The following is a 15,140-nucleotide window of genomic DNA, read 5'->3' on the forward strand; positions in this document are numbered from 1 at the left end:
TATAAGGAGCTCTGTAAAATTACTAATTACATACACAATGATGTTTTTTTGGACAATATGACATCAGAGCCACACTCCCCCTTCAGTTCATATATAAAGCTACACTTTCAACACACTGCACCGACAAGAGGATTCATCCACAGCATCAAGTGAGTTTCCTCCTATTCATTCATCTAGTGTGTTTAGCAATGCAATGCTAGGCTTTCTCAAGATTATTGAACTCATTTCATATGCAAATAATAAGAACAGCATTTTGCTTCATATTATCTTAGAAAGGTCATTGAGCTTTTTATTTATTTATTTATTTTTTAGAACTTTTAGAGTGTAAAATGCATTCTTTATTTTGAAAACAGATATACTGAAAATGTTGTCATTATGGGAATATGGGGTTTTGGCAAACAAAGTGCTGCTATAAACTGACTTTGAAATTGATTAAGTATGATGTAAAGTTTATTTTCAAATGTTTTTTATTTTTAAATGTTTTGAAATATATATGTTATATATTAGTTTGATTTAATTTTTTTTCCTTGGAAAATGTCTCTCTTTACTTTACAAAATATTGATTTTGAGGGAATATGTATTCCACGTGTAATTGTAGCTCTATGTAGAATTGGATCTCTAGGTTTGTGTGATGCTCATTTGCCGCTGAATTCTTGTAGATGAATCTTAAAATGTTAATACAACATTCTGATGGCTTTTTGTGATAGTCTGAAGCCCTCTAGGCGGCACTGGTAGCCATTAGCCACATCCACTCAATGCCTTATCCAAGCACATTGACTTTACATTTTCACTAGCTACTCAGGGACAGCACTAGGTACTTGGTTTCATCACATCTCCCAGTTCCTAGCTATCAACTGAACCTCATGCTCCCTTCCTAAGCTTTTGGTCCAACCCTGACTACTTTTCAGCCCCACATGAAGGGAAAGGGCACAGCGTCAGGTCATTTGTGTGCTATTAGAGGTGCTCATGTCTTTTCTGCCCACTAGACCACCAGCTGATCAGCTCTAAAAAAACTTAGTTAAGCTGCTGTCACTCAAGGACAAAACCAAGCTGAAGTCCCAGCCTTATCTCCCCAGTACAGCCGTATCACCTTACCTTAATTTCTACAAATGTATGCTTCTTCTAAAAAAGTGGGTGATTTATGACCTTTTGTTTTCCTCACATGCCACCATCTGTCATTCTGATCCAACTTCCAGACATTTTCTTTATCCTGTCTTCCATATTTCACCTAACCCTTCAACTTTCCTCCTGTCTAATATATTCCTTTAAAAACAGGCAATGAAGGTTTTAGCCTTTTTAAAGACAGAAATATACAACCGCCTTTTTTTACAGCTAAAAACTTCTGCTTTCCTGCCTCATTTAATTATGATGCAAATCTATGTTATAACGCTTGATTGGGAAACGCAATGCTTTCCATTACAGAACAACAATCAACTTCTGTCATGCCATTTCCATATTTTTTTTATCCCTCAATGAACTCTTGGATAAAACCTCAGACTAGTGCATATTTGCCTAATACTTGTCTGTTAAACTTTGGAAAAAATTGTTTTCTCTAACAGAAACCTTATCCCCACTTCCTATTTTCTAAACAATTCTAAGCAATTCCACCCAACCTTCTTAGCCAACACACAAACGCACATATATATATACATTACATTTATTTATAAAGCGCCGACCGATTCCTCAGCGCTGTTACATTCATTAGAGTAATTTATAAACACATACAACAACACAATATTATATATTATATATATATATATATAATATAATATTGTGTTGTTGTATGTGTTTATAAATTACTCTAATGAATGTACAGTATATATATATATATATATATATATATATATATATATATACTGTACATAGGTCCTGTGCTAAGCTGCTTGGAGGTATCCTGCCTATGGAAACATAATACTCAATATATATATATAGTGAGTTTCTATAGGTCTTATCTGCTTTATTGCAATGATAGGCGATATCTTCTTTAGAAGCCCTCAGATCTCACGTGTGAATAAGGGGTTGAAACCTTTTGCGACTCTCCTTATTGTTTTAAGAATATGATGCAAACAGGGAAAAGAAAAAATGTCGGTGCGCTAAGCTAGTCTCAGGCTCAAATAATACAAATGTACAATACGAGGCCTACCAAACAGCGTGAGCATGCTGCACAGTGTATACAATAAACAAAAACTGTCTGCGCTTCTTACCCTAATAAAGTTGGCAACAAATATATAAACATAATATAAATGAGAGGATTTGGTTATATGAATTGGCCAAAGCATAATTAAAATGACGAATATGTTGGCCAAATGAGGTATCAAAAAATTCTAAAGACTTTTTCTTTCTTCGCATTAATAAGGCAACATCTGTCTTATTGTAATTTTAGGTAATTATGGGCATATCTGGGAACATCTAGGCTCCAACTACTCAGAGCCCTCCCTTTTCGTGGTGTGGGTAGGTGGTCTCACTGACGTCGGTGGGTGGTCCCGCTGATGTTGTGTGTGGGGCATACTGGTCGTGGTGGGCAGGGAGTGGGGAAACCTGGTGTTTCTGGGTAAAATCTGGAGAGTTTCCAGGTGTGGTTATAGACTTCAGGCACTACCATCCAACTGTAACTAAAGCAAATGAGGAAGCGCTGATTCTGAAACTATGGATGGTGAAATGTGGGATTCGGTGGGAATATTCAGAAATGTGGAAATGCACCAGTTTCGCAATGCTTTCATAAATATTTTTATAACGGCTCAAGCACTTACCAGAGGTCATAATGATAAATTTTGTTTGCCAACTATGTTACTGTGTCATATACAATTAAACTGAAACTCATACTATGGCGGTCAGTGACAAGTCACTTTGGAAGTGTGTCTGTGTTTCTCTCAGCTGTCCTTCTGTGCCTTTTTCCTTTTCCCTCTTCCTCATTCTCTCTACACCCCCCTGTCTGAGAACCTGAATACAGCTTTATGGGGCCCTAGGAAAGTTATCCATTTGGGGTCCTGCCAATCTTTACATATTATGCAATTTATCCCTGTCAATGAAGAATCCAGTCTTTAAGCTTCTGATTCCAGGCTGGTCAAGCACTGATGATGGACAAGAAGGTCTGGATTGCAATTGGCATTCCAGTTCATCCCAAAAGCGGTCAATGGGGGTTAAAGTGTTGGCTCTGTGGAGGCCAGCCGAGTTCTTCAACATCCAAATTCAATAAAACATGTCTACATGGACCTGGCTTCATGCTGCTACAGGAAAGGGACTTCTCCAAGCTGGTGCCATAAAATTGGAAGCACACAATTGTCTTAAATATTTTTGTATACTATTGCATTAACATCACCCCTGGAACTAAGGGGCACAAAACCTGAAAAACAGTCCCAGACCATTATCCCTCCTTTCATCCACTGAACCCAGATTTATCCATCAGACTTCCAGATAGTGAAGCGTGATTCATCACTCCAGAGAACTCGTTTCCACTGCTCCAGAGTCCATTGGTGGTGTGCTTTACACTACTCCAGTCAACGCTTGTAATTGCATCAATTGATCTTTAATTTGTTGTGCCAACAATTTACAATACATATATTCAAGGGGTCTGACAAGACGAGAATTGACAGACTGAGACAAACCGATACATTAAGTAGAGAGAACCCTGCTTGCAAGCTTACAATCTTGATACAAGTACTGCTAGTCGGCTCCAGAGCTAGCTTGGCGAACACTGCTGGAGGGGGTCTGTTCTGCCCCCTGTGAGCATGTGTAGAAAGCACTCCCGCTGATTTTAATGGTAGGACTTTTCTGCCACTGATTGGCTGTTTCAGCGAAGGAGGGAGGCAGCTGCAGCAACCGGGCTGCAACTTCTAGGTCAAGAAAGTGCTTTCTGCTTTATTTTTTTTCTTCATTTTGAAGAATATCTATTAAAGTACTCACTGTACATTATTCTTTAACGGGGTATAATGGGCATTAAACTGTCCCTTTAAATAAAGCAAGAGCTATGTTTTACATTTCTGTACTAACTCTGTATGTTTAATTTCAGAAGCCCTCTTCTTTAATATATTAGCGATATCATTGATAATCTTACATATATTTTTTTTTTATTTAATGATGAGATCCCGTTGAAAGAAAATGCTAAACTTGCCCTGGACTTCTGGATATACCACCCTGGGATGCACTCTAAGAAACACTGGATTTCACTGGATATTTATCTTAATAATTTATGCTACAATGTGTGTTAAATATATGACTGCAGAACAGATTACAGGTAAATATTATGTTTTTATCGTTTGGATGGTGGGAATATACATGTTGTTTTTTAGGTGGTAACGTGTGTCTGATTGCTTTTAAATATTGGAGTAAAGCAAGAGCTTGTGCACAATAATAACTGCGTTGCATGTGCGAAGAATGTTTTTTTTTGGGGGGGATTTACTGAAAATAAGATGAATTGTACACAAGTTTGATCTACCCTTAATATTTACAAAGACTAACTTGGTTCACTAGATACTTATATTGAAATAAATTGACATAAATCCCCAAACAGAGCTGCTTGTCTCATTATAAATAATTCTATTATTGTTTTTTTAGTTGATCCACCTTCCAATCTTCACATTGTTGATCCTGGACATTTAGGAATGTTGGATATACTCTGGGAGCCTCCAGCTACAATCAGTGCCTACAGAGATTGTTTGGTTCTCTATGAATTACAATTCCAGAGCACCGCTGACGATTTATGGAGGGTAAGATGAACAACCGGAGTCATATCGAGGTTCATAAAAGACTCTACAGATGCAGGCCTTCAGAAGGTCTTATTTGAAACCCACCCTTAAATGATTTAAAGCAGGCTTGAGGGTACACCAGCCTTATAGAACCATTTTTAAACATGGATCAGAGAAAAGAAAAAAAAAACCCTACATGAAAACTACATATAACCATACCGGAGATTGCCGGGTGAGCGCTGCTCCTCCGGGGTCAAGACCCGAATCCTCCGGGTCACGGGAGCGGGGTCTTGACACGCCCCGCTCCCCGCCCATTTTTCCCTTTAAATAGGGGTGTTTCCCGCTGCCGTCTGCGGTTACGCCACGGACGTCATTTGGTACGCCGCCGTCGTCAGCGGGACCGCCTGCTGATGTCAGTGTGCAGTCCAGGCCGCGTCCTGCAAGTGAAGGCTCCGGGTAGCCGGAGCCAAGAAGTTCCCAGGTATGCATATAACCTTCCACAAATGGTGCCAGAAAATGAATAAGCATGTCTAAGTATTAGAGAAACATTACTCAATAAATATGATAGCACTCTCTTGCTCAATAAATAACAATAATCATGATTTGTTAGCATTAGCAGTGCTGGTTGGACAGTCTCCAGATATTCTTGAATTACATTTCTTAATTTATGTTTTGAGTCTTTAGGATGATGGGAATCATGGTTTAACAGCAATCAGGGGTTTCCAGTATTTTGAAGCCATGTCATCATTATGAAAAAATAAAATAAAACATAGTAAATACTGATACTTGATTTTACGTCCATAATAAATGAAGGGATGAATTCAAAGAAAAGTAACAAAACTGTTATAGGAAAATATTTCACCCATGTTAACTTTTTTTCTCTTATTCTTCAGGGCATAAGGACGCGACAGCTTAAACACACGGCTGCGTTCAACCTCAATGGAGAGATTGTGGTAAAACTGAGGACTTATTTGAAAGGATCATGCTTAAAATTTTCACAAACGTCGAGTGAATGGATTGAAGCAAATTACTCCGTTCCTTTTCAAGGTAGGGTCATTTAAGGTTTTACTCCATAAATTGAAAAATTTTTCTAATTTGAAACACATTAATTTCAATACTCTGAAAAGTGTATAAATTAGGACTCTGCGTATATTCTTCACGGCTAGGAAAAGTTATACTACAGGAACTATCCATTAGCAAGTTACACTCATTAATAAAACATTAAATCAGAGGATGTGTTTTTATAAACGATATAACATTCCTGAATATATTTTAATTTTAATCTACTTCAAGAATCTTTAGAAGCACTTACAAGATGTTAACGTCTAAGCAGAGATTTTCCATAGTGATTTTCTGATGACATAAGCAAGGCGTAAAGATATCTAAAAAAGAGATCGCTGATGTTTGATGATTTTACTCTATAATTGCGTTGGCCCACTAAAAGTTGCCATAAACATCTATAATTCTGCGTGGAGTATCCAGGGTCAAAGAAGGAGCAGAACATCAAAGAGAGACACAAAAAAGAAACAAACTCTAGATGTTGCAGCTAGGCAATCATTGTACAAAGTTTATATTTTTTAACTTATCAAGAATACAAATATCCATTATTTGTAGGGAACCCGGAATCTCAAATTCAAAATTTCCAATGTACCTTTTATAGTTTGGAAATTCTAGAATGCATTTGGAACCCAGGGAAAGAACATGATTCCCGCAGCAATTATGAGTTTCAGTATTGGTAAGTAATCTTTTTGCTTTAAAGATTTTTCAACTCATCAGACCTTAGTTGGAGGGGTGCAACTCCTTAGCACTACCTCCAGAATCATAATGTATTAAGGCAGTTGTGGTGTTTTTTGCCCAAAATGTTTTTCCAGCTCAGAAACAAGTCTAACAGGTTAACACATTTGTTGAAACCATTATAAACCATTACCAATATACTTCTTATCATCTTTCAACATGATAGCTATATTGCATTCCTAAACCTTTTTTTTGTGTTCAGTACCAGACAATGATTTCCATTCATTCTTGCGCCTTTAAGAGAGCAAATGGTGACAATATCTGTTGTTATAATACTTCTCATGGACATTGCTTGTGTTAGCTTTTCTTTCTCTTCCTTAGGTATGAAGGGCTGGCACAGAAAAAGACATGTGATTCCTACATTGAGTCAAATGGAACTAATATTGGATGCGTATTCCGAGAAAATGAGCTGGAACACCACACAGAACTGTTTGTATGTGTTACAGGAACGCCACATCTAAACCCAATTAGGTCATCATACTTTATATTCAAACTTCAGGATTTAGGTAATCCACAGAAACAGCTCTGATGGTATAAGACATTTTTTATTTTATGACTTTATGGAATAATATAAGACGCCTGTGGTTTACCATGGGCTATTCTCCACACTTAGTATGTCTACGTGGCATCTATGTAACCTACTCTGGTTTTCTCACACATTTTAAATCACTGCTCAGTACGGTAGTTGAGTGCTACAAAAACCCTGAAGACAAAACACCTTCAAGGTTTAATTAATACAATTCAGGTAAGCAGTGGATCTGGTCAAGACACTGCTTGCTTACGTTATCCTACAGTCACTTATGCGTTGCTTATTCTTGCTTACATCTCTTCTAATTTTGTTTTCAAAGACTTTCATGCTATGTCGCATTGTTTATCTAGAAGAAAATTATAATTGTTGGACAACTGATTCTTCTGTAGTCACATGCGAAAATCTAATGTATACATTCCTTCTAGAATATTATAATGTATTTATATCTTCAGGACACTGTATCCATTGTTGTCACAGCAGTGTAAGCTATAAAGAGGTGTATTCACATTAAACTTCGGTGTTTCTTTTTCAGAGTAGCCACACAATTCCATATACCATATAAGACTCAGTGTTGAAAATGCGTAAACATAATCACTGCACAAATCTCACTATAGTACTTCCCTAACAGTTAAGCCTGCGGCCCCAGAGGGACCAATTATGACTTTTACCGGAGAAAATGACCTGATACTGGAATGGAAAGTCCCTGAAGGAAAAGTCCCGGAACAGTGCTTGATATATGAGATCCAAACTAAAGATCAAGAAGATGTTTGGGAGGTTAGATCTAAATTCATATCGAGATATTATGTTATGTTCTAAATATATATTTATATATGTGTGTTTTTTTTGTAGACAACTACAGAAGAAAGAGAAACCACTGTTTTTATTAAGAAATCAAACTCTAGTCGCATATTGTGTGCACGGATCAGAGGGAAGGTTAACATGTTTTGTGCAAATGATGGTTTTTGGAGTGACTGGAGTCCTGCTTCATGTTGGAAAGGTACACCGAGTACAGAAAATAGAATGTCTTGTTCTTTTCTAATGTAATGTAAAAAAGGCTGAGGATAATATAATAATATAATTATAATCTCTGATATTTAATAAAAGTGAAGTACCTGTCATCATACAAATAGAAATAGTTTCCCAAACTCTATACAGGAGGGCTAGATGTGTCCAAAAACCCTAGTTCCCATTCCGTGAGAATAGACAATCCGTTTTGCAAAGTACATACAGTGCTTTAACGTTGTCAGACTGTGATATATTGGGCCCAATTCAATGACCCATCTAAAATCCAGATCAATAATAAAAAGAAGAAGAATGAAGGCTAAATCCATATTTACTCAGAAGTGATTTACCTCTCAGGGCAGGTCAAGTAACTTGTGCACACGTTTAGAAAGAGTAACTCTTTCTTCGTGGTGAATGCTATCTTCGGTTTAATTCATAGGTCAAAGTAAACCTCTGGCAGCCGTTTGAGATTAAAGAAATTGAACAAATGCGTCCAGATGAAAACTGAAATACCGAATATAGACTAGTTATATTCTCTATGAAATGAGCGTTCCTCGTGACCTCAGATAAAACAGCTGGAGTACAACCATATACTATACTATACTATGCATAGACCATAGGGCATGATCTACTGCTGGAGCGGTAGGATAACTAATTAGAGCTGTCAGCACCAGTCCAATGGGCATTTGCCAGATGGCCAGTCCAGGCCTAGATGGATACAGCGAGTGGATGCCCTATTATCACAGGGACCAGAGGAATTAGCCAGTGGAAATATGCTTATTTCAGCCAGTGTATAGGTATTTAATAACTACATATACCAATGAAAATGGCACAGCCGGTGCAAAGTGTAATCCATGCATGAATGATTTTTATTGATATCAAAGGATGCTATAGATTTTCACAAAAGAATACGAGTAAGAATCATAATTTTCTCACAGGCATTTTGAATTCCTTTTTTTTTTGTTTATATTCATTGAACTGTATTAACAGACAAGATTTTTAAGCAGTCTTGAAAACCTTGCTTATTACACGGCTTACATTTGATATTCTTGTGAAATCTTTTGCCATAAACAATCTTAAATTACTACTTTAATTGACACGTTTGCACAAACATGACATTTCTGTTGCAACATTTGTACAAAAGTCTCTGCAACTTTAGTTCTGTGGAAATACAGAACAGCTCATTTTATCTTGGCCGAAGTCTGAAATGTAGAAAGATATGGGTCAGTTTTTACGGTATAATAAGAGTATTACTTATGAGTGAGGCATTTACTGTGAAACTAAGAGGCAACACGTTCTGCTAGATCAATGAATGCACATAATGTCCTATCACACCTTCTCAGCATTGGTCCTCAAGTACATTGTGCAGACTAGATGGGTCGAATGGTTCCTATCTGTCGACACATTTTATGTTTCTATGTTCCAATGCTTACCCATCCACAATTTTCTGTTGTTCGCATGCATGCTATAATCACCACCAGGGAGCTCCAGAGCTGAGAGTTCCATGTACATGCGTAGAAAGTGCTTCCATTTATTACAATGTGTTTGCTTTCCTGCCAGATATTGGCTGCTTCAAGGAGTCACAAGTGGTGTGAAAACAGAGGCGGCAACGCTCCGGAGCTGCAGAAAAAAGTGCCCTTTTCCCTTGACTGCTTAGGCCTATAGCATCCATACAGATATGAGTAGAATAACTTTCCTCTTCCCCAGTAAGACACCAGACACAAATATGTGGGCAAGGGCTTGGCCACAGCTATATTGAATACATATTCACCGCCAGGCCAACTTGAGGACATTAACCACCTGTCAGCTGATGGCTGATTGGCAGTTACACCCAACAAATACACCAATAGCTTCAAACCAGTATAACTCATCAGTCCACACTGGCTTGGCTGCCCTCTTAGGTGCTGGCAGGGTGACCACAAACCGCAGCTATGACTAAACAGAATATTAATCCACGTTAATCACCAGAAAAATTAAGGAATAAACCACTGCCGGCTGACGACCAAGTTAGCAGGTCAGGCAGATACACCCAAGAGCTTCAAACCAGTATTGCACATCAGCCCACACTGGCTTGGTCTCTCCCAATACAAATATTAGTCTTCTTAGCAATCCATTCCGGGCGGGAGGGTGGGAAAGTTTCAGATCTTCTCCCTGGTTGAAAAGGAAATAAGAAAGTGTCACCTCTGTTAACATACCTGCTTGATACAATGTTGTAAACATTACCAATGAATGAGAGGGACACAAAGCCTTCCTGCATAGGCCATTGGATAATATAATTGTTGTTGGGGAGTGTATGTGGTAATGGAGTAATGGTGGTATGTGGTAATGAAGTATGTCCAAACCTTCTTCTGCTAAGTGTACCTAAGTCAGAATTTCTCAGTGTCAGTCTGACCTCATGTCTTAAGTAAATGAATGAGCTCATGCGCATTTTAATAGCTAGGCGTAGGTTTGTGAAAATTCTTTTAGACTCACATTGAATCATCGGTCTTTTGTGTGATGAAAAACACTTCCTGTTCTCGTGAAAATAAACCATGCCACAAATAAATATATGTTTTTCCTGCTGTTTACTTTTGTCATATTTGTCAATGTCATATAAATGTCAAGGACAATATACATATACTTATATACTTGTAAATATATTCTCGATAAAACCATTACATAATGCCAACCAAGCTTTTCCTGCAGGAGATGCTGGCTGGGGTTGGACCTTCATATATTTTGTATATTGTATTGGCCTTGTATATTAGTAAAATTTGACTCTTGAACAGATAAAAAAAAATCCCTTTAAATATTAGAAAATAAAAAAAAAATATTTATGACGTCTACATGCTTTTTTTATACATGTTTGTAAATACATTATACTTGCCTGTTTTTATTTTGTAGAGCCATCTTCAGACTATACCAACGTGCTATTCTTTTGCATTGGAGGGGGTGCTATAATACTGGTTTTGATATGTGTCCTCTTATTGGTTGCCACTATGAAAACAAAAAGGTAATTTCAATGAAAATAAAATCTATAGTTTCTGTTAACTAAACTTTTGCCAATGAATCTAACTATAGTAGTGTGCTGGTGTGAGTGCTTATATGACTGCCGGAGAGTTGAAATATAAGAATAATAAATGTAATCAATTTGAAATATACATTTTATTTAAAAAAAAACCTCAAAAATTGGAAGTTGTACAATGTTTTTTTTTAACATATGACATATTGCTTATGTCTGGTGTTATAGACTGACACCAAGAAGTGGTGTTGTGGAGACCCTGATGTGTTTTGCCAACACTTTTTCAGAGGTGTTGTAACAGCTATCCACCATAGAAATAAAGATAAGAGTAAGTGGAAGGAAAATAGGAAGAAGTCCTAATACTGGATTATAGAGTTTAGTGTAATTCATGTCATAATCAAACCGTATAGTATTTGTGATTTGGATAGACCACTATATAATTCTTTACAGATTCTTAACAGGAGAGTTAATAATGAATTAAAGAACTTACATGATTTGAAGATTGTTGCAAAATATACATACTACGTAGATAATACATGATTTACAGATTATTTACTGAAAAGCACGTACTGGGTTAATGGGCATACATGATTTGATGAGTATAGCAAGATTAGACGGTATAATAGTTAACAATGTGCAATTGTTACAGTCATTGTAGAAAGCTTAGTAGGTGTATGAGTACACAGCAGGTTACCCCATCATGATACTCAGACGTTTTGGATGGGTACTAGTAATAGGATAAAGCAAAAAAAGGAGAAAGATGAATATATTCAGCAGATATTTCTTACAGAATGCTGCATTTAGCAGAGCAGGACCCAAATCAGTTAAGTTGTTCTCTGGGAGGCAGAGCGTCTGGGAAACCGCTTCAGGTGTTTGTATAAATGACAAGTGGTGTTAGACGCGGCGTTTTTAAGAGGTCAGGGAAAGTGCTAATGGCGACGTCAGCTGTTGCTATAGACAACTGTAGAAGCTAAACTATAGCCGGAGTGTTAAAAATATTAAGGCATGTGGTAATTACATATAATTTGCAATAAACCATGTCTGTTTGATTTCAGATACTGGTCTCGGATTTTACAGCACAAAGCGAAAAAAATTGTTTCTGAAATGGATGGGACCAATGTGTTACACTGATTATATTACATAGAAAAAATCTCTATCCAGAATGCAACACACATTCAGGAGACCACAATTTAGCTCTATGGACATTTTTTCTTTGTTGAAAAGCAGGATTCTCATATTTCACTGATGTTTGTGTTGGAATATCAAAATACTATGTATTAGATAACATACATTTATTACATAATACTTAATCCTAACTATTTAATACTGTAATGTATGTAACATATCTATTTTTTTTTACTCTATAATAAATGTTATCCAATTGTTAAAATTTTTTTTTTAGCTATTTAGCTGTTAAATTTGGCCAGGGGATTAAACATTTCACAGTAAAGACATAGTGTATGCTGACCTATGCATGGTCTTTTCATTGATGGGCCCCTGCAACAATGTTGCAGCATTAGGAGATAGAAGTCTCCTACCTTTTCACCTTTATGGACACTGGACTAGCAGAGTTGTTGTCCCGATTCCTGCTCTGTTCGTGAGCCTAGTGGAGGAAGAGGAAAAAGATGGCTGGCGTGGAAGAGGAGCTGGTGGCTCAGAATGGGAGTGCAACCATACGAGACTGAAAAAGGCCCAGAGCTGCTTGTGTCAGAGCTTGTGGCCTCCTGCTAGGCTTAGTCCAAGAGCGACAGGGCTCTTGCACATGAACAGCACTCCACAAGTGGAGAATTGTCATGTGAGCCACATCTGTTCTCATGGAGCTGCTAACGTGTGACAAGAGAGGTAGGCTGCGATGTTCATGTGCCTCGGAAAGGGGTCATACACTAAAGGAGTCCCTCCCTTCATTGGTGACGGAGCACGAAGCCAACACAGACAATGACACCATGTAGCAGCAGGCACCCGAGGAGGTGGATGGCTAGGAATCCAGGCACACAGCAGTGGTCCAGGGGTCGAGTAGCCAGAAGAGAAGAATCATCACAAACCTCTTCACCTGAGCACCATTCACCTTGAAGACCGCTTTGGATGGAATACTATTCTTCAGCAGTCCTCAAGGTGGGGGATAGGGGCTTGGTAGACAAGGTAGCATGGTTGGGAGTGAGGGTAGTGGTGTGCTGCAAGTATGAAGAGCTGTACTTGATGGGCTGTCAGCCCATTGATAAGTCACAATGGTTTTCTGTTTTCTTCAGGCTAAGTTTGATACTTTGGTCCAGCTCCTGGAGTGCAAAAAAAGGTTTAAGTTAAGCAGGTTCAACTGCTGTTGGGTCAGTTATTATTAGCAGTTTACAATATAACATTTGGGGTAAAGTCAGGCACGTTCTGGGTGGCGGATGCCTTGTCTCATTTGCAGTTTGAGAGGTTTTGAGTAGCCACTCCTGATGCAGTGGTCATGAGTCTACCTTGACCGTAGCATTTATGGACGCCTCTCAAGTTTGCAAGAGGGAGGGCATAGCCTGGGGTGCTAGTTTTGTCTCACTATACTGCCAGCAATTATTTATGGATGATTGGCTCTCAACTGAAACCAGGTGTTTCTGCATGACGTTAAGTCAAATAGTGTTAATCATATGAACATTACTAAATGTACGAGGTGGAACTGCCCCTAGAGATGCATGTTTAATTTCTCCTGGTGCACTTGTAATAAACTTGCCTATTATATCATTAAACATCATAACTTGAATTCTTTAAGCTTCAACATTTGGGGCCTCGTCCAGGATCCCAATACCTCAAGAATGGAAAACCTAAAGGGATAGAGACTCTGAGATCACTCAACAAGACAGGTCAGTCTGAAGCCTTTTTCTAAATGCCTATAGTTTCAGTGTTTGAGAGGTCTCTGAGGGCGACTCACCCGAGTTCCGGGATCCAATATAGTAAGTAGACAAACTTTTCAGTTCACTTTTGGCCCATTCGTTTCAGGGCCATCAGTTTCATTCCCTACCCATTCGGTCCAGACACAATTTAGGGGGCATTTTTAATTTGAGAATTAAATTAGTTGCCTGGTGCCCACATTAACCCTCTCACACTCTCACTCTCTCACACTCTCTTGCTCACTATCTCTTTCACTCTCCCTAAATGTTTTCCTACTTTCTTTGGCAGCCACTTCCACTTCTGCTGACACTTCCACATCTTCTTCATCTTCTATTATTTTATTTTCATCGGCACCTCCACAGACAATATATGTTTTAAAATTGTAATGATGGACAGGGATTTGTTACAGCTGACAAATTGTGCTCTGCAAAAATCTAAATGAAAAATAAAAATGTCTAACTAGAAGCGCTTTAAATCAGCAAATGCCTCCCTTGGGAATGAGGCTCTGAAAATTCGGAGAAAAACCAAAGGCATCAACCTTATAAAAACAGAAAGCTCTAAATGTAATTTTAAATGTGCAGAATATTACAGAATTGTTTTCATTTTGTATTTATCGTATTTGGTTATCTACACAAAATTCTTAACATGCTGTTAGGCATTTTTTATGGTTGTTGCACCTGACATCAGTACAAGTTTTAAAATGCACCTCTAATAATTACCAACATTTGAAAAGCAAGCCCCACCTTCACAAGAATGTGAACGTGCATCTCTAATATATATATTAAATATAAAATATCATATTCATATATTAAAGTGGACATAATATAGTTTGATATATGTCCAAATAGGGGATTGATTGTAAAAGCCATGAAGTAGATACTATATATATATTTGAAAATCTCTGTGTCCCCTATGATTTTTAAACAGTATAAGGAAGAAATGCAGAATATAGTTAAAAGCCTAAGAATTATTTTGATTTGAAGCATGCATTTTAGTAGATTTATGGAATAACCTGTCAATGATGGTGGTCCTAGTTAGATTTTGGAACCAATATAAAGTGATCACATGGTGACCAGACTGTATCATTCATTTGATCATAATTTGATATTTTAGTGTTATGGAAAGTGGGCAGAAATATTGTGATTGTTGAGGTTTTGGTTTTGTACATGTTAAATTTGCCTGCATTGCGCATGCAGTAACAGAGAGGGAGATATTTTGCAGCTTTGTTACACCATAACTCCCCCGCGCACATTTTTTCAGACTAGCT

General features: G+C 37.7%; 1 protein-coding gene across 1 annotated transcript; it reads left to right on the top strand.

Moving 5' to 3' along the window:
* Window positions 1-4,083: 4,083 nt before the first annotated feature.
* IL13RA2 (interleukin 13 receptor subunit alpha 2) lies at window positions 4,084-12,346 on the top strand. The gene is made up of 9 exons (XM_053473299.1): window positions 4,084-4,234; window positions 4,555-4,706; window positions 5,579-5,732; window positions 6,300-6,420; window positions 6,801-6,985; window positions 7,637-7,782; window positions 7,858-8,005; window positions 10,894-11,002; window positions 12,067-12,346. Exons 1-9 carry the CDS (start codon window positions 4,099-4,101, stop codon window positions 12,140-12,142), a joined length of 1,227 nt encoding a protein of 408 aa, XP_053329274.1. The 5' UTR covers window positions 4,084-4,098; the 3' UTR covers window positions 12,143-12,346.
* Window positions 12,347-15,140: the final 2,794 nt, after the last annotated feature.

The sequence above is a fragment of the Spea bombifrons genome, chromosome 8 (genome assembly GCF_027358695.1).
Source record: "Spea bombifrons isolate aSpeBom1 chromosome 8, aSpeBom1.2.pri, whole genome shotgun sequence".
NCBI lineage: Eukaryota > Metazoa > Chordata > Amphibia > Anura > Pelobatidae > Spea > Spea bombifrons.

What these genes read in the sequence shown, in the direction of transcription:
- IL13RA2 (XM_053473299.1), top strand. Translation starts at nt 4,099, where the DNA reads ATGCTAAACTTGCCCTGGACTTCTGGATATACCACCCTGGGATGCACT. An exon ending in AATTATGAGTTTCAGTATTG is followed by an intron (nt 6,421 to 6,800) that starts GTAAGTAATCTT and finishes TCTCTTCCTTAG; the next exon opens with GTATGAAGGGCTGGCACAGA. An exon ending in GCCACTATGAAAACAAAAAG is followed by an intron (nt 11,003 to 12,066) that starts GTAATTTCAATG and finishes GTTTGATTTCAG; the next exon opens with ATACTGGTCTCGGATTTTAC.